General features: G+C 38.2%; 1 protein-coding gene across 1 annotated transcript in view; it reads right to left on the reverse strand.

The window, feature by feature from the left end:
• Positions 1-27,142, reverse strand: part of Cnot6l (CCR4-NOT transcription complex, subunit 6-like) — an 80,601-nt gene that overhangs the window by 52,705 nt on the left and 754 nt on the right. The window contains exons 2-4 of the mRNA XM_013020099.1: positions 2,819-2,940; positions 2,712-2,721; positions 666-722 (exon numbers count right to left, since the gene is read on the reverse strand). Coding sequence (XP_012875553.1) covers positions 666-722; positions 2,712-2,721; positions 2,819-2,940 — 189 coding nt within the window. The remainder of the gene's footprint in view (positions 1-665; positions 723-2,711; positions 2,722-2,818; positions 2,941-27,142) is intronic.

Genomic DNA, 27,142 nt, shown 5'->3' on the forward strand with positions numbered 1-27,142 from the left:
CTGTGGCTCAAGTGGTAGAGCACTAGCCTTGAGCTGAAGAGCTGAGGGACAGCACCCAGGCCCAGAGTTCAGGCCCCACGACCGGACCCCCCCACCAAAAAATAAATCACTCTAGGCCTACAACCGAAGTTAAACTACAAGCTAAAATGGCAGAAGAGACTGCAAATGCACACAGATATTATACACCTCATACAATGTACTGATATTCTAATCAAATTTAAAGCCACATAACTGCTTCCAAATACATGTGACCTTCAATTCACACCATTTTTGCTTAACCATCACTCCTTTTCATGGCCTACCTGTATTAAATGATAAAACAAAATGTAAAGACCCATGCTGTCATATCTTAAGGATAAAGAATGAGGCTACAAGCCCAGCACCAGTGGCTCATGCCTGTAATCCTAGCTATTCAGGAAGTAAGACCTGAGGATTATGGTTCAAAGCCAGCCTGGGCAGAAAAGTCCATGAGACTCATCTCCAATTAATCACCAGAAAACCAGAAGGGGTGCTGTGGCTCAAGTGGTAGAGCACTTGCCTTGAGCACCCGGGCCCAGAGTTCAAGCCACATGACAGACAAAAAAAAAAAAAGGCTACATTGAGCTTTTACAGTAAATCAGTGCACTTTTTAAATTAATACCCATACACAACTATTTCTCACATACTTCATGACAGTTATTACTGTAAAAGTCACTATATCCAATGCCTGAATTAGTCGAAAACTTTAAACAAAAATAAGTTACTATGATTTAGACCCAATCTTTTGTTAGCCATCACAAAAGCACTATACCCCCAAAGTAAACTTCTTCCCCAGATTTCTGATATAAAATTAGAGATTAACAACTCTGGCTTAAGATTTATCTTTAAATGCAACACATTCAAGGAAACATACACCAAGTTCTATCAGTCAGTACTTGTGTAGAGAACAAACTATATCAGAATACCTACCAGCTCCAGAGTTCAGACTTTACCGTTTATCAGCTTCTAAAGGCCCTCAGCTATTATGAAGTGGATGTTATCTTTCCTATATTACCTTCAGCAAATATAAACTATACAAAACAATTCATATGAATATTGTTTTATACAAAAATTGTTTTTTATTGTAAAACAAAACATTGTTTTATAAAAATAAGGTAAAAACATTTGCACAAAGAGTGATAAGGTAGCAGTGGAAAAAAAAAGGACAAACAGATCTATTTAACAGACAACCAAAAATTTCATCTTTTGTTCTGAGTTCTACCACAGTGATACAGCTACAAATACTAAGAAAGTGTCAACTACAAATTTTAATTTTAGTAGGAAACAAAATTTTCAACTAAAAAGGCTCTACAAAGAAACTAATTTCAGTTTTCTCAACCTTTCACAGTGTCTTTCATCAAGAACAATTCTGCTCGTATAAGTCATCATGTTTCTTTAGACATGGATCTGTGGCATATTTTGTCTTTTCTTGTTTTCTATGATCTTGATAATTTGGGGGTTAGTAGTTGGGCATTCTGTTGAATTTCCTTCATCTTATATTTGATGTTTTTCTATTAGTGGTTATGTATTTTTATGAATGATATTGTACTTCTAACAAATTTTAATAATGTTCTGTAACAAAAAGTTATTGCACATTTCTTATAACAAATAGATAGCTTTTGGGCTGGGATGTAGCTCAGTGGCAAAGTGCTTGCCTAGCAAGTGCAACATCCTGGGTTCGATCCCCAGTTCCAAAGACGACAAAAAAAAAATAATACAGTTAAAAAAACAAATAGCTTCTAAGTTTTCTTCTTTGCTCACACGTAGGAGAATGACAGACATTTTACTTTACAAAGATTACTCAGATATGGGCAAAATTATACACAGCCAGCTGTCAGTGTCTCATGACTAGCTACTCTGGATGCAGAGATCTGAGAATCAAGGTACAAAGCCAGTCCAGTCAGGAAAGTACAGAGACTCTTAACTCCAATTAACTACAGAAAGTGGGAAATCCAGCTATAGCTCATGCAGTAACACACTAGCCTTGAGTAAAAATACTCATCGACAGGGGCCAGAATCTGAGTTCAAACCTCAGGACTGGTACATGCACACACATGCACACATTCGTACTTGTGCACACACACACACACACACACACACACACACACACACAAAAGCAAATTTATTCTATCACAAGAACCTGATTCCTAGTTTTATTTAGAAAATGAACATCCAACATCCTCTACTTCAAATGATAACTCTTGCTTTGGTCAATTAATCTCAAAAGAGAATGTACACCAAACACTATTACCTTAGCAATTTTGCATGTTTTCCATTAGCCCATCTTTTTTTGTTTTTTTTTTGGTCCGGTCATGGGCCTGAACTCTGGGCCTGGGCACTGTCCCTCAACTCTTCAGCTCAAGGCTAGCACTCTACCACTTGAGCCACAGCACCACTCCCGGCTTTTTTCTTTTTGCTTATGGGGTGCTGAGGAATTGAACCCAGAGCCTCATGCATGCAAGGCAAGCGCTCTACCACTGAGCCACCTTCCCAGCCCCTCCATTAGCCTATCTTCAAAAAAAAGCACAACAGAGCAGTGGTAGCCCACACTAGGTAGGCTCACAGTTCAAAACCTGCCCAGGCAGGAAAATCCCTAAGACTCTTATCTCCAATTAATCACCAAAAAGCCAGAAGTGGAGCTGTGCTCAAGTGGTAGAATCCCAATTTTGAGCCAAAAAGCTATAGGACAACACCTGAGAATCACTACAAACACAAAAGTACAACAAAGAAATAAATGTAGCAATATTCTTGTTCATTATTACACTTATGGCCCAGATAAAATGCCTCAGCTTTTACTTACCCGAGATTTCTAATTCTGCCCAGTGAGATTTTTTCCCATTGGCTACCTCCTCTGCTGACATGATGGTATAAATTCTGCGAGGATCTGGAGGATCATATTTTTCCTTTGGCATCCCTATTAGTCTGTGGGGGAAAAAAAATGAAACAATCAAAATTACTACAGTCCTATTAAAAAGAGACAGAATAAGATAGTATGTTTTCTTTTCCTCATTGCAGGCTAGCAAATAAATTTACACTACAAATTCTCACTTGAAGGAAAACACATCTTCAGTATGCAAGGCTCTTGTAGATACCCATTAACAGACACATACGGAAAAATGCAAACTAGTTATCACACACTAGGCTGCAATGAACACCGTGGTTCCTTCTTAAGCCCATCTCTTCACTTGACTATTGCTTTCCTAGAAAAGACAACCACCTCTCTGAATGGACTCTGATTAGGAGAATAAGGTTCTATTAAGATATCCTAGAACAATCAGCTCATAACATCCCCCTTGACACAGAGATTAAAAGTATCTAATAATCAAAACATCCTAGGACTCATTCTATCTTTATGGGAAAACCAGGGTGCCCTCTCCTGCTGATCATAAATAAAGAATATAGTCCAGAACCACTGCAGGCAGCCATTCAACTACAAAGGAAGCCAGCCACAGAACACAAATCAAGAAAAGAGAAACAAAGCCAAAGTCTTCAGTGAGTCTCATGTGTTACACAAACAAGGTAGTATATTTTCCTTACTAAGGTAATTTGACTTTTGTTCTCTGTATTTCCCATCAAACACATCTTTCTTAGGTGATTGCATATTTCGTTGGTTAGCCTGGGCCATTCTTGATTTATGTCTACAGTCCTAAATAATGATTTTTATCATTACTCTCAAAAGTGTCCTATTGGATAACTTACATGGCCACTATGACCAAAACTAGTACATGTGGTCTTCATAAAGTATATACAGTCTTCTTCATAATCAGAAAACAATTATCAATCATGACCAACTTAGACATAAAACTGCTCAAATGCTGGGCACCACTGACTCACTCCTGTAACCCTAGCTACTCAAGAGGCTGAGATCTGAGGACTGAAGTGCAAAATGGTTTTGGTTTGATGTGCATATCCACATTGATACTCGGGCTTGAACTCGAGCCTGGGTACCATCCTGAGCTTTTTCACCCAAGGTTTATGCTGTTCCTTGAACCAGAGCTCCACTTCCAGCTCCTGGCTGGTTAGAGAGAAGAGTCTCACGGACTTTTCTACCCACACTAACATCAAACCACAATACTCTATGAAGCTGAACTAAGTTCATAAATATTCTAAATTAAGTGTTACTTTCAGGTGGTTTGAAATGTGTTAAATGGATAAGGAAAAATGGTGTTCTATATCATATACCAAGAAATTTAAGCTAGTTTAATAGAATACAATCAAAATTTCCCACATCACAAGTTATAGGGAAGTACTAATTTTTTTCTACCTACTTGAAGAAAGAAAGTTTTTCAAATTTGTTAATCTATTAACAGTAATTAGTTCCCAAGTCTCTAGATTAAACTCAATTTCAACATACGATGTAGGTGATACTAAACCATATTTCTCCTTAAATGTTTTTTGCTATAAATGTTGTATAAAATCAAATCGCACTAAGAATATGATTAGTTTTCAAAGAGGAGAAAACATGATTTCTTCCACATGTTTTACATAAAATGTTTCTTTAAAACAAAAATTAAAGATGCCAGGTGGTAGTGGTCGAGAGGAAAGAGCTAAGGATCAACTGGAAGCCAGTCCATGCAAGAAAGTCCTGGGCAGTCTCATCTCCAAGTAAGCATGCATAATTGAGCTATGGCTCAAGTGGTAGAGAGCAAAAAAGCACAGGGATAGCACCAAGGCCCTGAATTCAAGCCCCAGGACCAGCACTAAAAATAAATGGACTCATCACCTAGCTCATGTAATTGTAACTCCTCTGTACAGTATCTTTACAATAAAAAATATATATTTAAAAATTAAAAAATAATCCATTGCAATAAACAATTAAATGGCGTCTCACTGGTACCTGCTGAGTAACTGTACAACTCTGAGCTCAAATTTCTAGTTCAGACAAAATAAATGCACACATACACACTACTGTACATTGAAAGGCACAGAAACTGCCTGTGGGCTTTTTTGTGTGTGATTTTTAGAGGGTGTCACTATACAGCCCAAGCTGGATCTATGTAGCCAAGACTTGCTTGAATTCATGATTCTCCTACCTTAGCCTCCTCCCAGCACCTTCTGGGATAGACATGTGCCACTACAACCACCTAGATGCCCTTTAGCCTTGAGGCGAATTTAAAATTACATTTCCTATGAGTGTCTAATTTCCACATCATATTAATTCCCAAAGGAACTTTCCATTAATTAGGTTTTCTAGTATACCAGAGAATACTAATATATAGAGAGAACCTATTTGTATAAACGAAGTGAGCTAAAAAATCCCTTAGTAACACAACAGCTTGTAACTTCCCAGTCTTGAAACCATTTCAACACTGAAACACTGACTATACAAGCTGCTTTTAACTTGCCTTCCATTCTCTGTTCCACCTTTGCAGCTTTTGGACAATCTACTGTAAATGTCCTGAGACTAGCCATTAGTCCTGAACAAAAACTCTATTATCTACTACTTCTTGGTCTCTATATGAACTGTGCTATCTAAAAGTAAAATAATCTCTATTACTAACAGCTAGTTAAACATGATCATAGTAAAAATTGATAAATTATTACAAATTGTCCCACTAAACAAAAATTTCAGGTAATTCTATAAAATACTGACTTGCTGGAAAATTATTTCAATTCTTAATTTCAAGCAATGTGATATGTAATACTAGAATAGTCTACATAGAAAAATCTAAGTTGGTGTTTCCAAAGGTACAAATAAAATTAACTATAAACATGCTATTTCAATGAATAACCTGTTATAAAGCATACATGAAATACATCCAAATATTCTATTACTACAGAATCATATGAAGCTAAGAAAATAAGGTAGCACACTGCTCCTTGAAAAAAATAATCTGAGAAAAATCAGAGAAGTATTAAAAGCTACAACTAAACTTCTGTAGCTGTTGTAGCAATATATGTATGTATGAGTGTATGTATATGTGCATATGTATATGTATGTATGTTTGTATATCCTGAAGCATGTGTAAAGATATAAGCAGTAGGGCACTAAACCACAATTTCTGTCTCACAAAACATATCTAAGTTTAAAATCACTTTATAGTTCAGCATGTTACTTCACTTAGAATTTAGATTAAGAGAATACTACAAACATCTTGAGTACTTCCTGAGGAAGCAAAAACTTCTAATAATCCCACCCTAAAACACAAACATTAAGTACTTATTTATATCCATAGAAATATTAAGTGATCAAAAAAATATTAAGTGATCAGCTCAACAGTTTACAAAATCAATCAGGCAGAGATGCAGATGCTAATAGGGTTGAAGAACAAAAAACTAACCTACATAAGAGATTTCAGCTGACATTTTAGAGCTATTCATTTTTAATGGCTAATTACATTTTACACATTCTCAAATAAGTCTATCTCGGGTTGTCATTTATTCTCAAAGGCTACAGAAACATATTGTCAGCTTATGGTAATCCTAAGTGCTTAGCAAACACCCTGAGATAAAGAACAATTTCCTTAGTAAGAGCCTAGATGCCTTTGGTCTCTTAAGTCCATACATGGTAAATGAAACAATTGTATTCTAAGCTTTCTGTCACCTCCAGCTCTGCAATCACACTTACAGAAAGAAAATGTATGGCCCGGTGTCAGTGACTCATATCTGTAATCCTAGCTACTGCTCAGGAGGCTGTGATCTGAGGATCATGGTTTGAAGTCAGCCCAGGCAGAACAAATCCCAGAGACTTTTGTTTCCAATTATGCACCAAAAAAAAAAAAAGCCCTAAGTGGATTATCAGACAGAGGTCAGGTCAAAAAACTATTTATTTATTTATGTAAGTATAGAGTTTAAATTCAGAGCTTCTAGCTTACCAAGCAGGCACTTTACCACAGAGTCATACTTCCATCCTGGCAACTTTTGAGATAGGGTCTCACCTGTTGCCTGAAGATCTATTCTAGACTCCTTATGGATGACAGATGAGCACAACTGCACCAAGCATCTTTCTGTTGAGATGGAATCTCACTTTTTTGCCCAGGCAGACCTGAACTGTGATCTTCGTAATCTTAGTCTCCACATAGTTTAGGATGGCAAGCATGTACCACTGTGTCCAGCTATCCACTGAAAAAGGGTGTCTTGAGAACTTTTCTGCCTGGGCTAGCCTCAAAACATAATCCTCCCATTCTCAGCCTCCAAAGTAACCAGTTACAAGCAAAAAGCCATTGGCCCCTGGCTACAAATGGCATTTTTTAAATGGTCTATGCTAGGAAATGGGAGTAAGAAAATCAAGCAAAACACATCCTAGTATATTTAACTTATGGTGGTAAAAACTAGATTCCTAACCTGATCATTCTTTTTCTGCTATGCTAACTCACAATTCATGTAATCAGATTACAGCAATTACAAGGACTCTTGGCTCTTTAGAAATAATTGAACTCAATGTGGACATTGCTAGTCAGTTTATTCTTAGAGATCCACTTCATACCCCCAAGTGAAACTAGTTATCTACCTAACAAAATACATAAGCTTATAAGGCAATAAAGCCTCTAGATGAAGATGAGAAAAATGTTACTAGTTTTATGGCTTTCCAGAAGTAATCCAAACATGTCAATCCATAGATGACTGCAATAAGCTTTCAGCTCTGGAAAAGGGTAAGAGAGAGCATCATCTACTTGACAGATAAAAAGTATTAACAAGTGGGAAAGGAGAAATAGTAAGAGTATCTCTTTTGCTAAATAGTTAGAAACTTTCTCCCATCTTTAAGATACAGAAATATAAGCAGCAAAATGTACAAGTAAATATTGAAAGAAAAAAAATGGACACCAAACTGGTGCTGGTAAGCTGATGCTTGTAATCCTAGCTACGAAGGAGGCTAAGAGTGAGGACTGAGGTTCAAAAATCAGCCCAAGCAGGAAAGTCCACAACTTTTTATTGCCAATAAATTATCAAGCCAGAATTGCAGCTGTAGCTTAAGTGATAGCCTTGAGCAAAAATGCTCAGATAGCTCCCAGATCCTGAGTTCAGGATGGGCACCAAAAATTAAAAATAAAAAGCTGGACACCAGACCTGAGGCTATTATCCTACCAATCAGTAAAGAATTTCTTTTAAAAATTATACTAGACAAGCTTCATTTTAGTAACATTTAGACAAAGCTTATGATTTTTCTCCTATCACTCCAACTTAGTTTTTAGTTTCCTCACAACAATCACTATGCTTTAATGCCTCCTACACTTTCTAATTTTCTTACAGAAAAGTAAGTAAAAAGATTTTCAACACCAACCCTTCTAGAACTGTAATTTCTCATCCTCATATCTCCCAGTGATGGTTAATATTGATTATCCAGTCTTGTTTGAACTAAGAGATTAGTAAAGCACAAAATATGCTTGTGTAACGACATTTCCAAAGACACCTAAAATTAGTTCACAAAGGCTCTGAACTAAGGTCTGTGGTTTAATTAATGAATTGAGTCATTGATGGATTGATTCAAAATCTGAATAGTTTTTAGGAGATAGTGACAGATAGAGCCTAGTTGGAGGAAGTAGGTCACTGGAGGCCTATCCTTGGAGTCTATAAATTGTGCAGACACTAATTCCTGTTGCTGTTCCACTCCTCTTCCTTTCCATAATAAGCTGAAGAATCTACTCTACCACACACTTTTACCTCTAGGATCTGCTCAAGATAGAACCAGACAGAGCCTATGGAGTTAACTGTCCGAAACTGAGAGCTAAAATAAATCTTTTTTTTTTTTGGTCCGGTGGTGGGGCCTGAACTCTGGGCCTGGGCGCTGTCCCTCAGCTCTTCAGCTCAAGGCTAGCGCTTTACCACTTGAGCCACAGCGCCACTTCCCGCTTTTTCCTTTTTGCTTATGTGGTGCTGAGGAATCGAACCTAGGGCCTCAGGCATGCAAGGCAAGTGCTCTACCACTGAGCCACCTTCCCAGCCCCAAATCTTTCCTTCTTATTTATGTCAAGTATTTTGTTATACTGGTAAGAAAATTAACACATTATCATTTTGTTTTTGTGCATGTGTGCTACTTACTCTGATACAATCTCATTTCTTCCAAAGGGTAATAGGTAACTCGTCTATCCCTTTTAGCTTACATTGTTTGCCTCTCCATTGACTATACAAAAATCAACAAGCCCATTCTAAAATTCATCTGGAAAGAAAAAGGATCTAAAATAAATCAAAACTTTTTTACATGTTTGCTTTTGCCCAATGCCAGTGGCTTGCGCCTATAATCCTAGTTACAAGGAGACAGATCTGAGAATCTTGGTTGAAAGTCTAACCACAGAAAAGTCCCTATGAGACTCATCTCCAATTAACCACTCAAAACCCGAAGTGGAGCTATGGCTCAAAGTAGTAGAGTGCTAACCTTGAACTCAGGGACAGTGCCCAAGCCCTGAGTTAAAGCCCCATGACCAACAAAAAGAAAAAAAAAAAAGTATGCTTTTGTAATAGGGAGATAAGGTTAGATATGCCTATTTTCTTATTTCAAGATTTACTACATTTATCTATGTAAGTCAGTGTACAATAGTTCAATGAAACAACTTAGACACTATAAACAGCTTAACATATAGCTAATAGATTTTCAACAAAGGTACAAATTTTAAGAGAAAATGAATAAATTTTTAAACCAAAAGAGAGATCTTATTTCATGCTATTTATTTCAAGAACTATGGGTCTTGAATCATGTTTTTCCCATAAAGTCATTCAATTTCAGCTTAAAGATATGTCTTTCAAGAAATCTACTCATTTGACTGCTTAAATTAAGTATAATGTATGTCCTTTTTCATTATGGGAGAGGTAACATAACTTTTTGGATACCATTGGTTAATGGAAGGAATATCACTACAAAATCAAGGCCAGGGAAATATAGAGAAGATCACATAACTATCAGTAACATATGACTGAGAGCTAATTTATGTCAGGTGAGCTGTACCATGTGCTCATGGAAATTTAGGTATTTTTTTGAAATTTCTTTTTATTTTTATTTATCTATTATTTCACTTTGGCAATACTTAGTCAAATCTGTGTGTAATAAATCCATGAAAATGGTTGCTTACTGTGTTAACATTTTCTTCATCACTTTCTAAAATCTGGGTAACAAATTAAATTCTATTTGAAATATTTACCTATTTCTATGCTGCAAATACTCCCATATGCATCTGTGATGCAAAGTATCATACACAGGATAGAAATTCAACAATAAGAATAAGGCCCTCCATTCAATCCCAGCACTGCCAAAATATAAACTACAAAATCTCCTACATAAATTGCAAATTTCAAACTATCAAGGGAATACCAAATACCAGTGAGTGAGAAGAGGAAATGCCTAGAACTATTTTATTGATATTTTGGGGTTTGTTTTATTTGGGGGGGGGTCAGTCATGGGGCTTGAATGCTGGGCCTGAGCGCTGTCCCTCAGCTCAAGGCGAGTGCTCTACCACTTGAGCCACAGCACCACTTCTGGTTTTCTGAGCTTTTTATTGAAGGCTAGCTTTGAACTTCGATCTTCAGATCTCAGCCTCCTGAGTAACTAGGATTACAGGTGTGAGCCACTGGCACCCAGCTTTTTTTTTTTTTTTTGTGATACTGAGGTGTGAACTCAGGATATCATGCTTTCTAGGTAAATATCTACCACTTGAGCCAGTTATGGAGGGGGGTTATTGTCAGATGTTTGAGACAGGGTCTTGATATATATAGCCCAGGCTGATCTCAAACTAATGATCCTTATCTCAGCCTCAGCTGAGGAGTATTCGCTTATCAGGAGACTCAGATCTGAGGATCACAGTTCAAAGCCAGTCTGGGCAAGAAGGTACAAGAGACTCTTATCTCCAATCCATCACCACCAATGCCATACCTGGAGCTGTGGCTCAAGTGGTAAAGCACTAGCCTTGAGCAAAAAACTTCACTGAGAGTGCCAGGCCCTGAGTTCAGCCCTGGGACCCAATTAAAAAAAAAAAAACTCAAGCAGGAAAGTCTGAGACCCTTACCTGCAATTAATTACCAAAAATCCAGAAGTGGTGCTGTGGCTAGCCTAGCCTTCAGTGAAAAAGCTCAAGGGCAACACTGAGGACCCATTATCCCACCCTCCTACCCCCTCCAAAAAAGAGCCAGAAGTCAAAGTATGGCTCAAATGGTAGAGCATAAGCCTTAAATGATAAAGCTACAAGAGAATGTCCTGGTCCTGAATTCAAGCTCCAGTACTAGAGTTTAATACTTTGTAAATGCCTTTCCGAAGTCTGGATAATTACATTTTTTGTTTTGTTTTGTTTTTTGGTGTTTTGTTTTGGGTTTTGTTTTGTTTTTTTGTCAGGCATGGGTCTTGAACTCTGGGCCTGGGCGTTGTCCCTGAGTTCTTCAGCTCAAGGTGAGTGCTCTACACTTGAGCCACAATGCCACTTCTGGTTTTCTGGTGGTTAATTGGAGATAATAGTCTCATGGACTTTCCTGCCCTGGCTGGCTTAGAACCACGATCCTCAGATCTCAGCCTCCTGAGTAGCTAAGGTTACAGGTGTGAGTCACCAGCACCCAGCTACATTAAGATTTATTTAAAACATTTACCTATTATATGGTACAAATACTCTCACATAATAAATGGAATGTACTTCGCATAATATGAAAATCTCATAAATAACTTTATATTTAATGATGGAATTCTCAGTGCTTTCCTCCAAGATCAGAAATGGGGGAGGAAAGTCTGCTCTCTCTTCTATTCAACCTTTTACTAGAAGTTCTAATACATGCAACCAAACAATAAAAACACATAAAAGCTATTGAAATTAGAATAACCAACAATACACATATGTAGAAAATACTACAAAATCCATTTTTAAGGCCTCCGAAACTAAAGTAAATAACAAGATTGCAGGACACAAGGTAAAGATATGGCTCTTCTCAGAAACTACACTGAATTTCTCTTTATATGTAAGAAATAAGTGAATAAACATTAAAAAAAAACAGCATCAAGAAGTACACTTACAAATTGGCATGAAAAACAGGTAAGGTTAGTACACTGACAACTACCCCACATTGCTAAGAAAACTAACAGCTAAATAAATGATCATTAGTATTATATTTCAAAAGACTTAATACTGTTAAGATGTTCATTCTTCTCAAACTGGTCTGTATAGATTAAAAATTCCAATGAAATGCCAAATTTTTCTAAAATTTATATGGAAATACAAAGGACCTAAAAGAGCTATCTCTGAAACAACTGTAAAAAGGAACGAAACCTGGAGCACTTATGCTACCAAATTTCAAGAGTTATTAGTTATCATAATCATAGTAATGAATTATTGGCAAAAAGAGAAACAGATCAAGAGAACAGTCTGAAAGCAGCCCCCCTTAGTCAATTCATTTTTTACAAAGATACTAAAACAATTCAAAACAAAAATCCATAAAGCAAATCAATACTTTGGACTTTTTTTTTTCTTTTTGCCAGTCAAGGTACCTGAACTCTGGGCCTGGGCACTGTCCCTCAGCTCTTCAGCTCAGGCTAGCACTCTACCATTTGAGCCACAGTGCCACTTCCAACTTTTTCTGCTTATGTGATGCCAAGGAATCGAACCCAGGGCTTCGTGCATGCAAGGCAAGCGCTCTACCACTGAGCCACCTTCCCAGCCAGCCCCATTTGAGCTAACTCTTTAACAGACATTATTTTAAAAAATGAGGGGCTGGGAAGGTGGCTCAGTGGTAGAGTGCTTGCCTTGCATGCCTGAGGCCCTGGGTTCGATTCCTCAGCACCACATAAGCAAAAAGAAAAAAGCCGGAAGTGGCGCTGTGGCTCAAGTGGTAGAGCGCTCGCCTTGAGCTGAAGAGCTGAGGAACAGCGCCCAGGCCCGGAGTTCAGGCCCCATGACCGGACCCCCCCAAAAAAATAAAAAGAATAAACTGGGGCTGGGAAGTGGCTTAGAGGTAGAGTGCTTGCCTTGTATGCACGAGGCCCTGGGTTCGATTCCTCAGCATCACTTAAGCAGAAAAAGCTGGAAGTGGCACTCTGGCTCAAATGGTAGAATGCTAGCCTTGAGCTGAAGAACTGAGGGACAGTGCCCAGGCCCAGAGTTCAGGCCCCACCACCAACCAAAAAGAAGAAAAAAAAAAAACCTACACACTGAAGAAAAAAAAAAAAAAAACACCTTACAGATTATGGAGAATACATCCAACATGAACTCTCCAGCAAAATGCAGTAATAATAATGTATGAAATATGTTAATAGGACTCTTGCCAAAGAAGATATGTAATGAAATTTGTAAGATGTTCAATGTAATTAAGTAAATAAAAAGTAAACCAGAATGAGATACTACTACATACCTATTATGATGGTTAAGATAGCTAAAGCCTGATCAAATGAAAACATGGAGCAAGTGGAGTTCTCATACATGGTAGATGAGCATAGAGTACCACTTTGGAAAACAATTTGTTTCTTTAAAAGAAACATATACCTATTGTATGATCTAGGCATCACACTCCTAGTTACTACCGGCACCAGCACCACCACCAGAAAAAAGAGGAGGGGAAGGGAAGGAAAGGGAAGAGAGGGGAGGAGGAGGGAGGGGAGGGAAGGGGGGAAAGAGGGAAACAAAGGGGGGGGAGAAGAGGGAAAGGGGGAAGGAGGGAAGGGGAACAGGGGGAAAGGGAGAAAGAAGAGGAAGGGGAAGGGAAATGGAGAGAAAGAAAAAGAAAACAAAAAGAATGAAAGTCCTGGAAAGATTCAATTGAACTTAAATATCTATCTATCAGACTAGAGAATAAATTATGGTAAATTGCCAAGCACTGGTGACACATCTGTAATTCTAGCTGCTCAGGAGGCTAAGACCCAAGGATTAGGGTTCAGAGCCAGCCCAGGCAGAAAAGTCCAGGAGACTCGCCTCCAACTAACCACCAGAAAAACTGGAAGTGGTGCTGTGGCTCAAAGTGGATAGTCTTAAACAAAAGTGCTCAGGGACAGCACCCTGAGTTCAAGCCCCACGACTGACCAACAAATAAAAATTATGGTAAGTTCACACAATGAATTCACCAGTAAAAATGAATGTATTGTTTATTGATGTACATTACAACATGGATACTTTTCAAAACAATTGTGTTGCACAAGAGAAACAGGCATTTTTTTTAATTTTCTGCAAATAACTTTCTAAAAGCTGATCTAGAAGTGCTAGTAAGAAGATTCTAAAAAGCCTCTATTTTAAGACAGCCTAACTCCTAGTAGTAAATTAGAAATTCAGTTTTCATATTTCTTCACATCTACAGTTCAGAAATCTCAGAGACAGAGCCCAACTGTCAAGTTAGATAACATGGCTAGAGACCTAGCAACACCCAAAACCTATTTTTATCATACCCTACACACCCTGAATCCAAGCAATACAAAGCACAGGATGCCAAAGGAGTTCATTGTTCTGATATATGACTCAACATTATATACCCACTGCAGTATAGTATACTATTTAACAAACTTAGTGACAACACACACACACACACACACACACACACACACACTCACTCACTCTCTCTCTCTCTCTGCCATTAATCTACTGAATTCTCTGGCTAGCAGAATTGCTTTCATTTCTTCCTCCAGTCACTAACACACACTGAAAACAAAAGTAAAAAGAGTTTTAATTTCTTTTTAATTTGTACTCTTGTGTTGCAAATTTTGCCCTAATAGAGCTCATATATTTCTTGAAAGTGTACTGTTAAGAAAATTACAGGTAAGGAAGGTGGATTTTATAGAAAGAGAACAAAATTTCTTCCCTATTACATACTCCAAGATGTTACTATACAGTCAAAACTGATATATCCAATAAAAATGGCATATGTTCAAGAATGTGTTCTTCATGCAAAGCCATTTGTTCGCAGCACTGTCCTTAACATACTGGTTATCAAAGATACTTTCCTGATTACTGTAACTTCTCCTTTGAATTTCTCTTTCCATTAGAGTTAACTTAATAAAATTAAATGAGGCAAAAAAAAAACAAACAGAAGAGTACTCTGTTCAAAAGGTGCACTTTATGCATAGAAAGATAATAAAAATAAACTATACAATTCATAGGTAGGGAAAAGGAGGAAAAACTGGGAGACTAAGGGGATGAAGGGGTGACATTATCAAAAAGGAAATTAACTCATTACCATACTTAGGTAACCGTAACCCCCCTGTACATCACCTTCAAATAATAAAAATAAGAAAAAAACAGAAAGGTTATTGAAAGTTCTCTCCTAAACCTTGTAGTTGATAACAAGTACATCCTAAAGTGTTCTGCAAAATCAATCGGCTATACTATCTCAAAGATGGGTAAACAATCCCAAGGCACAGAGTGATTTCTCAAATCCAGCAGAAATGAAAACATCTTTGCTGCTATAAACAGTCAAATTAAACTTTGTCAGACCCAAGCTACAAGGACACCTGTAACACAGATCCAGGTGAACCATTTAGATGATCCATGTTATGAACAGGTAAGCCTGTCAAATGTAGGATGTAACAAATCTACTAGAAAAACTTGATTGATCCAACATGTTTAAATGGGAGCAGGAAAAGACAACCTGAAATAGCATTCTAACACTTCTTATAAAATCCATCTTTTTCCTTCTCTCACCTTCCAATTTCAGGTTCTTTCTGGTCAGGTTTTTGTGTTGGTTTTGGGTATAGGCCTTGAACTGGGCCTGGGCGCTGTCCCTGACCTCTTCAGCTCAAAGCGAGCGCTCTACTGCCTGAGCCACAGCACCACTTCCAGTTTCAGGTTCTTTCTAGTGATTTATTAAACCAATGATCTGAGTAATATTTTACAAATATGTCTACGTACATAATCACTGTATATAAACGGAAAATAGTGTATTACATCCAAAAACTAAACAGCAGTTCAAGATATTGTTTGGTGTCAACTAATATGAAATTAAACTTGATAGTGTCAAAAAATACTTACTTGCATAATGGCAAGTGTAAAGGTCTATGTTCAAACCCCAGTACCACCAAAAAGAAAAACAAATTGCTAAAGCTAAATCATACAATTATAGTAAAGAACCACCTTTAAAAAAAGATAAAAATCAGGGCTGGGAAGGTGGCTCAGTGGTAGAGCGCTTGCATTGCATGCTTGAGGCCCTGGGTTCGATTCCTTAGCACCACATAAGCAAAAGAAAAAAGTCGGAAGTGGTGTTGTGGCTCAAGTGGTAGAACGCTAGCCTTGAGCTGAAGAGCTGAGGGACAGTGCCCAGGCCTGAGTTCAGGCCCTACAACCGGACCCAAAAAAAAAAAAAAGATAAAAATCTAAAGGTTTAATTAATAAATGTTTTTCGTAAGTTCTTGAATTCTATCATTTCATGAGAAATTATTTTGGGTTATTACTCCAAATGGTTTTGTTTGGGGTTTTTTTTTCCCCCTATCCTAGGGCTTAAACTCAGGACCTAGGAACTGTCTCTGGGCTTTTGTGTTCAAGGCTAGTTAAGTGTTCTACCACTTGAGTCACAGATCCACTTCCAGCTTTCTGGTAGTTAGAGATAAAAAAGTCTCATGGACTTTCATGCCCAGGCTGGCTTCAAACCACTTATCTTCAGATCTCAGCCTCCTGTGTAACTAGGATTACAGGAGTGAAACCACCAGTCACTGGCTCAAAATAATATAACCCTAAAATAAACATAATAACATTCTTGTACATTGATCTGAACCAAAATATACAATGATCCAGCATCATGTGAGCAGAACAAAATTTTATTAAAACTAGTACTGATTCTGAGGACCAAGGTTAGTTTAAAATGTAGAAAAGGGCTGGGAAGGTGGCTCAGTAGTAGAGCGCTTGCCTTGCATGCATGAGGCCCTGGGTTCGATTCCTCAGCACCACATAAGCAAAAAAAAGAAAAAAAAAACGGGAAGTGGTGCTGTGGCTCAAGTGGTAGAGTGCTAGCCTTGAGCTGAAGAGCTGAGGGACAGCGCCCAGGCCCAGAATTCAGGCCCCACGACCAGACCATAAATAAATAAATAATGTAGAAAAGCCTTATCTAAATCTGTACATCTTCATTTAAAACAATGAAGACAGAAAAAAAAAATCTTAGTAACCAAAGTAGGATAAAACTTGACAAGCACCAAGAAAAACTCCATCTAGGAAAAGAGTTCCAGAATGCCAACATCTTTTTAATAGCAAGAAATTCAAAAGAAAGGTAAGTCCAGTGTTGACTCACATTGACCCAAAATAGATAATATTAAACAAAGAGCTAACCCTTAATTTTCGGCATAAATAAGTTCCTAACAGAGGTATAACTGCCAAAAAAGTGATGCTTGCTTTGTACAAACAAAGTGGAAAAGGTTTGAAGGAAAAGAGTGTCAACTTTAAAACAGTTCCTTAAATAGTTACTGAAAAGGATAATGAAAATGAGAACTTATTTAAAAAAAAAAAAAAGGTTGTGAGTCAACCCTGGGTCCAGAGAAAGGTTATTTTGGCCCTATGTGAACCCAAAAAACAGCCACTGAAAAATACAGATGTCTAGATTTTATGTGAAGAAAAAAGTTTCCTTCACGGGTTGCTACTCTATAAAAACAACAAAGAAGCCAGGCACTAGTGGCTCATGTCTGTAATCCTAGCTGCCCAGGAGGCTGAGATCTAGGATCACAGTTCAAAGCCAGCCTTATTGAGACTCTTATCCCCAGTTAAGCACCAAAAAAGCCAAAAGTGGAGCTATGGCTCCAGATTGTAAAGTATCAGCCTTGAATGAAAAAGTTCAGGGACAGCCACCTCAGCCCTGAGTTCAAGGCCCACAACCCAACCAAAATGAAAAACAATGAAGTACACTAAATACAAATAGTATCAGAAAATATTTACTTCAAGTCAAGTAAGTCTTCCAAATTTCAGTCCTACAGTTATAGTATCATTTGTCAGAAATTCAAAGCTCCAGTTTTGTTACTTCAAACTCCTAAGTTAACAAGTATGGACCTTCATGCTCTGAAGTTGACAAAATTAAGAACAGTCTTTTAAAAGAAAAAAAATTGGAAAAAAAGTAAGCAGTTAATAGTGAAAGGAGAATGTGATATCAGTTTTTGAATCCTAATTACATGTAACCCAAAATATGTTTCTCCATTTTATTTTGAAGTTATTTTACCAAGACAAAAAGGAGAGAAAAAATGGTTAGTTTAAAACAGTTACCCAATACCTATTATAAAACTGTTTCTTCTACCTAAAAAACCCATAGGCTAAAAACATAAGAAACAAAAATTTTAAATGAAAGTTACTTTTCACAAAGGAAAGATAACATTGTTGACAAATCAGTGAAATTTAATGAAGAATGTATAGAAATTCCACAAAAGATCACTGAAATCAATTTGAGTTGAAGGAGTTTTTAGCAAGGTTGATTATGAACTTTGCTACAAATACTATAATTTGTAACTATTAATAAAAATTGCTGAAATTGTATACAATTTACATACACAATATAAATGTATGAGTTAATATTGCTATTTCTGTTATCATAGTTACATTTTAACAATGAAAAAAAATGAATGAAGCTGGCTAACACCTTCTCTTGCCCATAGTTCCTCCAATGTAGGAGGGGGATATCTCAGGATCCTGGCTTAAAGCCAGCCTGGGCAAGAAAGTCCATGAGATTTATCTCCATTTAACCACCAACAGCCAGAACCAGAGATGCGGCTCAAGTGGTAGAGCACTAGCCTTGAGGGAAAAAAAGCTAATGAACAATGCCCAGCTAATGAACAATGCCCAAGTCCTGAGTTCTAGCCCCAGGATTAACACCAAAAAAAAAAAAAAAACGTGGGGGGGGATGAGAAAACCTGTACTGAATGTTCAATATGTATTCAGCCAGTGTGCTAAATGGCGTGCATTTAATTATATTCGATTTAACTAAAGTTATGAACTACATATTAACTGACATTTCACAGATAAGGGGAGTTGAAGCACAGAGAAGTTGTGAAACACACAACTCAGATAATAAGTGACTAGATTAGATTCCCATCCCAACCTCCCACCCACCCCAACCCCTCCCCCACCCCACCCTCTGCCCCAAGGCTCCCAAAGGGGAGGGAGGGTTCAACACTTTTGGAGGTACTGCAATATGAAGTCTAAACCTGAGTGGATGGATTGCTCTTATTCCATATCTCTGATACAAGATTCTATGTAATATATTGTCCTTGGCTAGAACAATTGTCCAATGTTAAACTGTTTAGAATATATACCATACAGCATCTTAACCAAAAACAAAAGCAAAAAAAAAAACAACAACAAAGAAATCTGATTGAAATCTTAATAATGGGTATGAAATCTTAAGTGGCACAGCACTTGCTTATCTAGCATTTCCAAGCCCTTGAACATCAGAAAATGAAGAGGAGGAAAATTTTAAAACTTTGCAACTAGGACAGGTCCTGTCCAAACTGCCAAATGTAAGCTTCTACTAAGCCATGCCAACTATAATTTCAGATATTCCTAGATAATGAAAAAAAAAATTTATACTACTGGTACAGCTGAACCAAGTCAAAAATAAAAAGCAGTAAAGAATGGCAGATTAAATATTAAAAAATAAAGTACCTATAAGGCAAAGGGCAAAGTCATTTTTTTAAAAAAAGCAAAAGGAGCCTAGTGCCTATGTCTCACATTTGTATTCCTAGCTACTCAGAAGGTTGAAATCAAGAGAATTTAATTCAAAGAAAGGCTAACAACAAACCGAAGAAAATCCTCTAAATAACCAGCAAAAAGCCAGAGATAAAGAATTGGAAGAGCCCTATCCTTGAGTGCAAAAAACCCAGTCAATGCGAACTTGAGGCCCTGAGCTCAAGCCCCCAGACTGGCACCAAACAAACAAACATGAGGTTAGAGAAGCAGGAAGATAAGCCATCATAAAGATTTTCAAATTTGTCATGTAATAAGCAGGACCTGAATTAAGGCAACAATAGAAATCATGCCCATCGAGATCACCCTAAATGATTCGTCTAACATGTGATCCATTTCTTCAAAGCCCTACGTTTAATCCTCAGCAACACACACCCCACCACAGAAAAGACTTTCCCTGTTTCCTTTTCTCTTTCTATATTAATAATTTTTCATTTTTGTTTCTTGAGATAGTGGGGTTTAAACTTAGGACCTTTTGCTTGTTAGGCACACAGCCCCTGGTTTTGCTGGTTATTTTCAAGACAGGGTCTCAAACACCTTTCTGCCTAGACTAGCATAGACCTTCCTCCATCCACTCTCAGCCTTACAGGTGTGAGCCATTCACACTCAGTGATTGGCTAAATTCTTATTCCCCAAGAGTTTATAGCCAGTAGAAGAAATACTAGTCAGATATGTGTTTTTGTTTTGGGGGGTTTTTTTGAGACAGGGTCTCAGCATGGAGTACAGGCTAATCCTCAACTCACTATGTACCCTGCTTTGGCCTTCTACTCAGAAAATCCTCCTGCCTCAACCTCAAATGCTAGGATCATAGGATCATACTAAGATCAGCTAGATCTTAGTAAGTCAAATTTGTATACTGATTCAAGATTACTGTTACATATAACCTGAAATGTTCCCTATTTACTTATGTTAAAGGCTTGGTTGCAAGCTAATATGGTTTTGGAAAGTAATTAGATCCTGAATTTTTGCCTCAGAGGATTAATTCATAGGCAGATTTAAAATTTAATGCCATTATTGAGAATTAACAGAAATTAGAAGGTAGGGCATAGTTGGAGATAGGAGGTCACTGGGGGCATGCCCTGGAAGGATTTATCTGTGTCTAAATCTTTCTCATGCTGATGACTGAGCAAAAGTGTGAGGTCCTGGGTTCAAGCCCCAGTACAGGCTACTGAATGACACATTAATTAAGAGTAGGAAAAGGCTGAGAAGGTGGCTCAATGGTAGAGTGCTTGCCTTGCATGCATGAGGCCCTGGGTTCGATTACTCAGCACCACAGAAGCAGAAAAAGCCGGAAGTGGTGCTGTGGCTCAAGTAGTAGGGCACTAGTCTTGAGCTGAGGAGTTGAGGGACAGCACCCAGGCCCAAAGTTCAGGCCCCACACTGACCAAAAAAAAAAAAGGTAGGAAAAGAGAACAAAAGATTGAAGAAAAGATCTAGTCCTACAAAAATAAAAAGCCACTAATTTCTACCAATAGCCATTTTCATTTTTCTAATCATTATTTCACATTTCCCTCAAAACTCAACCTTAGATTTTAAATTATAAACACATGTGAAAATGTAACAATTTAACCCATCCTCTGTATAATTAAAGTAGTATAAAAATTAAAGTAACTTTTGTAAAAACTCAAACTTAAGTTTTCATAGAAAAAAAGAACCAAGGAACTAAAAAGTGATGTTCCTCAACATTACCAAAAATATCTCTGAAAAATCCACAGCTAACATGATACTTAATGATGGAAAACAGAATATTTACCTCTTAAGGTCAGAAAAAAAAAGAAAGAAAATAAGGGTTAGCTAGTTAAGTTTCTTCTCTTGATACTTGTTTTCAATAATGCACTGGAGGTTCCAGTCAGGGCAATTAGGCAAGAAAATATAATGCAACCACATGATTATAGGTGAAATGTTCCTTGTTTACAGCAAGTACTTCTACATAATGCACTTACAGATACAAGATCAATACATAAAAGTCAATTGTATTTTTATATACAATGGACAACAAGAAATGAAATTTAAAAAGACAATTCCAGAATTAGATATTTAGGAATAAATGCAACAAAAAATTGTAAAACATCAGAAACTATGAAATACTATTAAAAGCCATTAAAGGTTTAAAATGGGAAGACATTCCTTGTTCATGGCTGAGGTGGCAATGTTCCTCAAATACATTTAAAGAATTAGCACTCCCCATCAAAATTCTAGCTCATTTCTTTGAAGATTTTGACAAGCTGACCCTAAAATTGACAGGGAACAAGACTCTCAAATACACATAAGAACTCAATTGAGTAAAAAGTAGTCTTTTTAATAAATACTGAAATATTTAACTACAGGAAGGGAGAATATTAGGTCCCTGTATTGATTACCCCACAAACAGAAACTCAAGAGATCAAGACCTAAAAAACTCTAAGGAAAAAAAAAATTAGGGGTAATAAATCATTATGACATAAGACCATGCAAGGATTTTTTTTGGGGGGGAGGAGGTCTGGTTGTAGGGCCTGAACTCTGGGCCTAAGCACTGTCCCTCAGCTCTTCAGCTCAAGGCTAGCACTCTACCACTTGAGCCACAGCGCCACTTCCAGCTTTTTTCTTTTTGCTTATGTGGTGCTGAGGAATCGAACCCAGGGCCTCAGGCATGCAAGGCAAGCGTTCTACCACTGAGCCACCTTCCCAGCCCCACAAGGATTTTTTTTATCTATTACGCTAAAAGCTCAAGCAACAACAAAATAAATGCGGGCCTTAAATAAGGACTAGAATGCAGCTCAGTGCAAAAACATATGCTTAGTATACATGCATGAGACCTCTGTTCAATCCCCAGCACCACCATCAACAAAAACAAAGAAATTGACTTGGTCAAATTAAAAACTTTTTTTTTTTTGGGTCCGGTCGTGGGGCCTGAACTCTGGGCCTGAGCACTGTCCCTCAGCTCTTCCGCTCCAGGCTAGCACTCTACCACTTGAGCCACAGTGCCACTTCCGGCTTTTTTTCTTTTTGCTTATGTGGTGCTGAGGAACCAAACCAAGTCCTCAGGCATGCAAGGCAAGCACTCTACCACTGAGCCAACTTCCCAGCCCCTCAAATTAAAAACTTTTGTGCTTCAAATGATGCCATCAGGAAAGAGACAACTCAGAATGGGAAAAATGTTTGCAAACCACATATACGAAAAGGTACAAGTCTATATCAAAAACTCTTACAACTTAAAAAAAAAGAAAAGCAAGGCACAAAGTGCCAGTCTCACACTTGTAATCCTAACTACTCAGAAAGCTGTAATCTGAGGGTGGTGGTTTGAAATCAGCCCGGACAGGAATGACTGAGATTTTGTTACCTCCAATTAATCACCAAAAAGCTGGAAGTGGGGCCATGGCTTAAATGTAGAGCATTTGCCCGAGCACAAAAGCTCAGGGACAGAGTCCAGGTCCTGAGTACAGGCCCCAGGACCAGCATATAAATATATACATACATAAAAATGAGCAACAAATCTGCAAATCGTTATACAGATACAGATCTCTCCAAAGAAGACATCCATGGCCAATCAGAGTGTTAAAAATATTAATCAAGCCTGATGCCGGTGGCTCATGCCTGTAATCCTAGCTACTCAGTAGGCTGAGATCTGAGGATCACAGTTCAAAGCCAGCCCAGGCAGGAAAGTCTGTGAAACTCTTATCTCCAATAAACCACCAGAAAATGGAAGTGATATTGTAGCTCTAGTGGTAGAGCAATAGCCTTAAGCTGAAGAGCTGAGGGACAGCATTCAGGCCCAGAGTTCAAACCCCATGACCGACCAAAAAAAAAATTAATCAAAAGTCTTTTTTGGGGGGTGGGTGATGATTCTGGGGCTTAAACTCAGGGTCTGGGCACTATGGTTGAGCTTGTTTTGCTCAAGGCTAGTACTTCTACCACTTGAACCACAGCTCTACTTCCCTTTTGATGTCATAGGTCATCAGGAAAATACAACTCAAAACCAAGAGTTTATTGCTTCACTTCCACTAGGAGAGAGTAGATCCAAAAGGGAAAAAAAATTAATAAATGGTGACAAGAGGGAAGAAAAACTAGTGCCCTCATACACTACATTGCTGGTAGGAATGTACAAATAGTGTAGCTGTTCGAAAAATTGTCTAGAAACTCCTCACAAGTTTCAATGTGAAATATCATATAACACCAACCTATCCACTATCTGGGAACTGTATTTCCCATTACCCTTGTTGTATTCAAATAAGTTTCTATGACAACTTCTTGCCAATGAAATTTAGGAAGATGTCACCTTCAGTTCTAAAGTTTCTTAAGCAAGCTTCCACATTTACAGGCACATTCCAAGTCCCTAGAAATGTTGGAGTCACAAAATGTAAGGAGCTTGCTTTTCTAAATTATCACATAGAATAAAAGCCATGAGCCTACTAATCAGGAATACCTGCACTGGTCTGCCAAGTAAAAAATAAACTGTTAAGTCACTGAAATTGTCATATGTATTACCCTAATTAGAATTACAAAAAAGTAATACATAAAGAAATAAGTATTCCAATTCTCTTTAATTTAAAATATTTAGGCCTGGTGCTGGTGGCTCATGCCTATAATTCTAGCTACTCATGAGGCTGGGATCTAAGGATCATGGTTTGAAAGGGGGTGTGTGGGGTCAGAAAAGTCCTTGGGAGATTCTTAACTCCAATTAAGAAAAACTAAGTGGAAGCTGTAGCTCCTCAAAGGGCTAGAAGCTAGCCTTGAGCAAAAAACAAAAAACAAAAACAACAAAAAGGAGCTCAACAACAGTGCCCAGACCCTGAGTTCAAGACCCATGACATACACCCTCCCCCCCCCCCAAAAAAAGAAAAGAGACTGAGATCTGAAGATTATGGTACAAAGTCAGTCTGAGCAAGGAAGTCCAGGTGAGTCTTATCTCCAACTAACCACAAAAAAAAAAAAAAAGCCGGAAGCAGAACTCAGGGATAGTGTGCAGGCCGTGAGTTCAAGCCCTAGAATTAGAAAATAATAATATACCATAGATATAGATATATACGTTATTGTTAAGGCAAGAATTCTTCCTTTATATACAACCTTTATATACAACAAATAATTCTGTTCACTTTAAAATATTACACACACAGATGTTCTAATGAAGAACTTACTATTCTTCATAGAAACTGTTGTATATAAAAAGTTATACTGGATGTGCTGAAATTTTAATTTCAGGAAAGTCTAGTTAGCTTAGCTGCTGAGAAAAATGATATAAAGCTAATTGGTAAAACTGGCATTTGTAAACAGATAAACCTAAACCAATGAAAACTCCTACCACATTCCTTGTCATACCATCACCAAGAGGGGCAGGGAGAATCCTTTAAATAATTTTCCCATTGTCGTTCACCTTATATTCTATATGACTATTTTTACCCATTATACTAGTTAAAATTTAATGGACATTTACTACTCCACACAAAACAATTAAGATGGAAAATTATTGGAGGTTGATAATTTTGTTTCCACTCAATGCTCCCAAGAGGCTTTGCTTTAAAAAAATCTGTTAAACTAAAACAAGTATATAGCATTTTGTAGACACCACCCTTAGTGAATACATATTGATACATTATGGTTCTTTGATTTTAATATTGGAGTATACTGAAACACATATAGGGCTCAAAAAAAATTCCAAGGCCTTGGGGCTGGGAAGTTGGGTCGGTGGTAGAGTGCTTGCCTTGCATGCTTGAGGCCCTGGGTTCGAGTCCTCAGCACCACATAAGCAGAAAAAAGCCAGAAGTAGTGCTGTGGCTCAAGTGGTAGGGCACTAGCCTTGAGCTGAAGAGCTGAAGGACAGTGCCCAGGCCCAGAGTTCAACCCCCATAACTGGCAAAAAAAAAAAAAAATTCCAAGGCCACAAAGCAAATACTCATAGAAATATAATGAAATTCAGATAATTATTTCAAAATATGGAAAATTTCTCTATAAATATACAAAGTCATATTAGTTTTATTTCTAAAAAAGGTCTTTTCAGATATATTAAAAGATGTTTTTCACATACTTTATGTATACCAAAGGGCTTCAAAATACACCCACCACCACCACCCTCCCCCCCACCCAGTGTTTGATACCAAACTTTCAGCATTGTTGCACTATTAGACAAGTCCTCTACTACTGAACTACATCCCTAGCTCTATTATTCTGATTTTTAACTCACATTTACACAACATTGCTCTAAATAATTACCTATTTGAATTTATAAATGCTTTTTCATAGTTACAGTCAAGGTTACAGGAGACAGAGCTAAAATTAACTAAGCCTTTACTATGAGCCAAACATGTTTCTCTTTCTATTCTCAATGGCCTTCCTGAAAAGCTATCATCTATTACAGATAAGAAAATAGAGATTTAAAAAAAAGCTAGATACTTTGGCATAGCTAGGGTTCCAACTGAGATCTGTAAAACAAGTCCTTTTTCCACTAAACTACATGTGTTAACTTGTTTTTCAAGTAGTGGTAATAGAAAACAGCTTTGCACTCCTCCTCTTACCCCCACTTCACAGTGAACAACACGCACTATTTTCCTTTGTAAGGCCAGGTTCAGAGCAGAGCACTCTACATTACACAGACCAAGGCCTAAAAGCATCAAACCTGTATTCCCAACCACTTCATTCATAAAAGGGCTCTAGTTAGGTGAGGTAACTAAATACCCACATAGAAAGAGTAAAGTAAAGCAACCATTTGCACTTGGTTCTAAGATGCAAAGTATGCTTATTGGTTGCATATGTACCTTCACGACCACTTTTTGCACAGTCTGCTCTCAAAAAACAGCTTTCCAGGAGTACACCTTGAGTAGATGGCACTGGCTGCTCCATCCAGGAAATGGAGACAGTGAGGAAAACACGACTGATGTATTTGACTATCGTGATTGACAATTAAGATAACAAGAAGTAATAAGGTAGCCTCTCCTCCAAGTGTGGTAACGTGCTTCCAATGTGTACACACAGCTCAGCTAAACGACCCAAGCCCAAGGCTCCTCAACAGCCTAAGCTAAATAAGCTGGCCAAGTTAAGGAAGATGACAGCTCCAGTAACTTCCTCTTCCTCACCAACCTCCTCCGCTCAAGCGTATTATGCACGCCTCCCCCACCCTCCTCCCCCCGCCCCGCGCGCGCGCGCGCGCCCTCCCGTAGGATAAAACAATTTCAAACGCAAAAACCCTTCCAATCCCACAAATACCATCGGCCAAAGAAGCCAGTTTCCCTTTTCTTCCATCTCCCCTCCAAGGAGATTTTTCTTGGGAGGTTGGAAGGGGGGGGGCGGTTCATTTAGCAACGACAAAGTACTTGCAACCAAACCCGAAAATATTTACTCATTCCCTTCAGGGAAGGGTGAAAGAAGGGGATCCAAGCAGGTCGGATCCGAGATTTACTGCTTTGATTCACTTTCCCTGGGGTCCCCAACGCCAGGAGGAGAAGGAGGCTAGCTGTTGGAACGCCAAAATAAGCAAGCCATCGCCTTCTTCCTCGGAAGACGCGGAGGCGGCCGGGGAGACAGCGATCGACGGGTCCCGCCCCCGATCCTCACCTGCCCAGGCCGGAGGCAGCGCCCCGGGTCCGCGCGAGCTGGGCGTCCCGGGAGCGTCTGGGGAG

Source organism: Dipodomys ordii, unplaced genomic scaffold, assembly GCF_000151885.1.
Source record: "Dipodomys ordii isolate 6190 unplaced genomic scaffold, Dord_2.0 Scaffold49, whole genome shotgun sequence".
Classification (NCBI taxonomy): Eukaryota; Metazoa; Chordata; class Mammalia; order Rodentia; family Heteromyidae; genus Dipodomys; species Dipodomys ordii.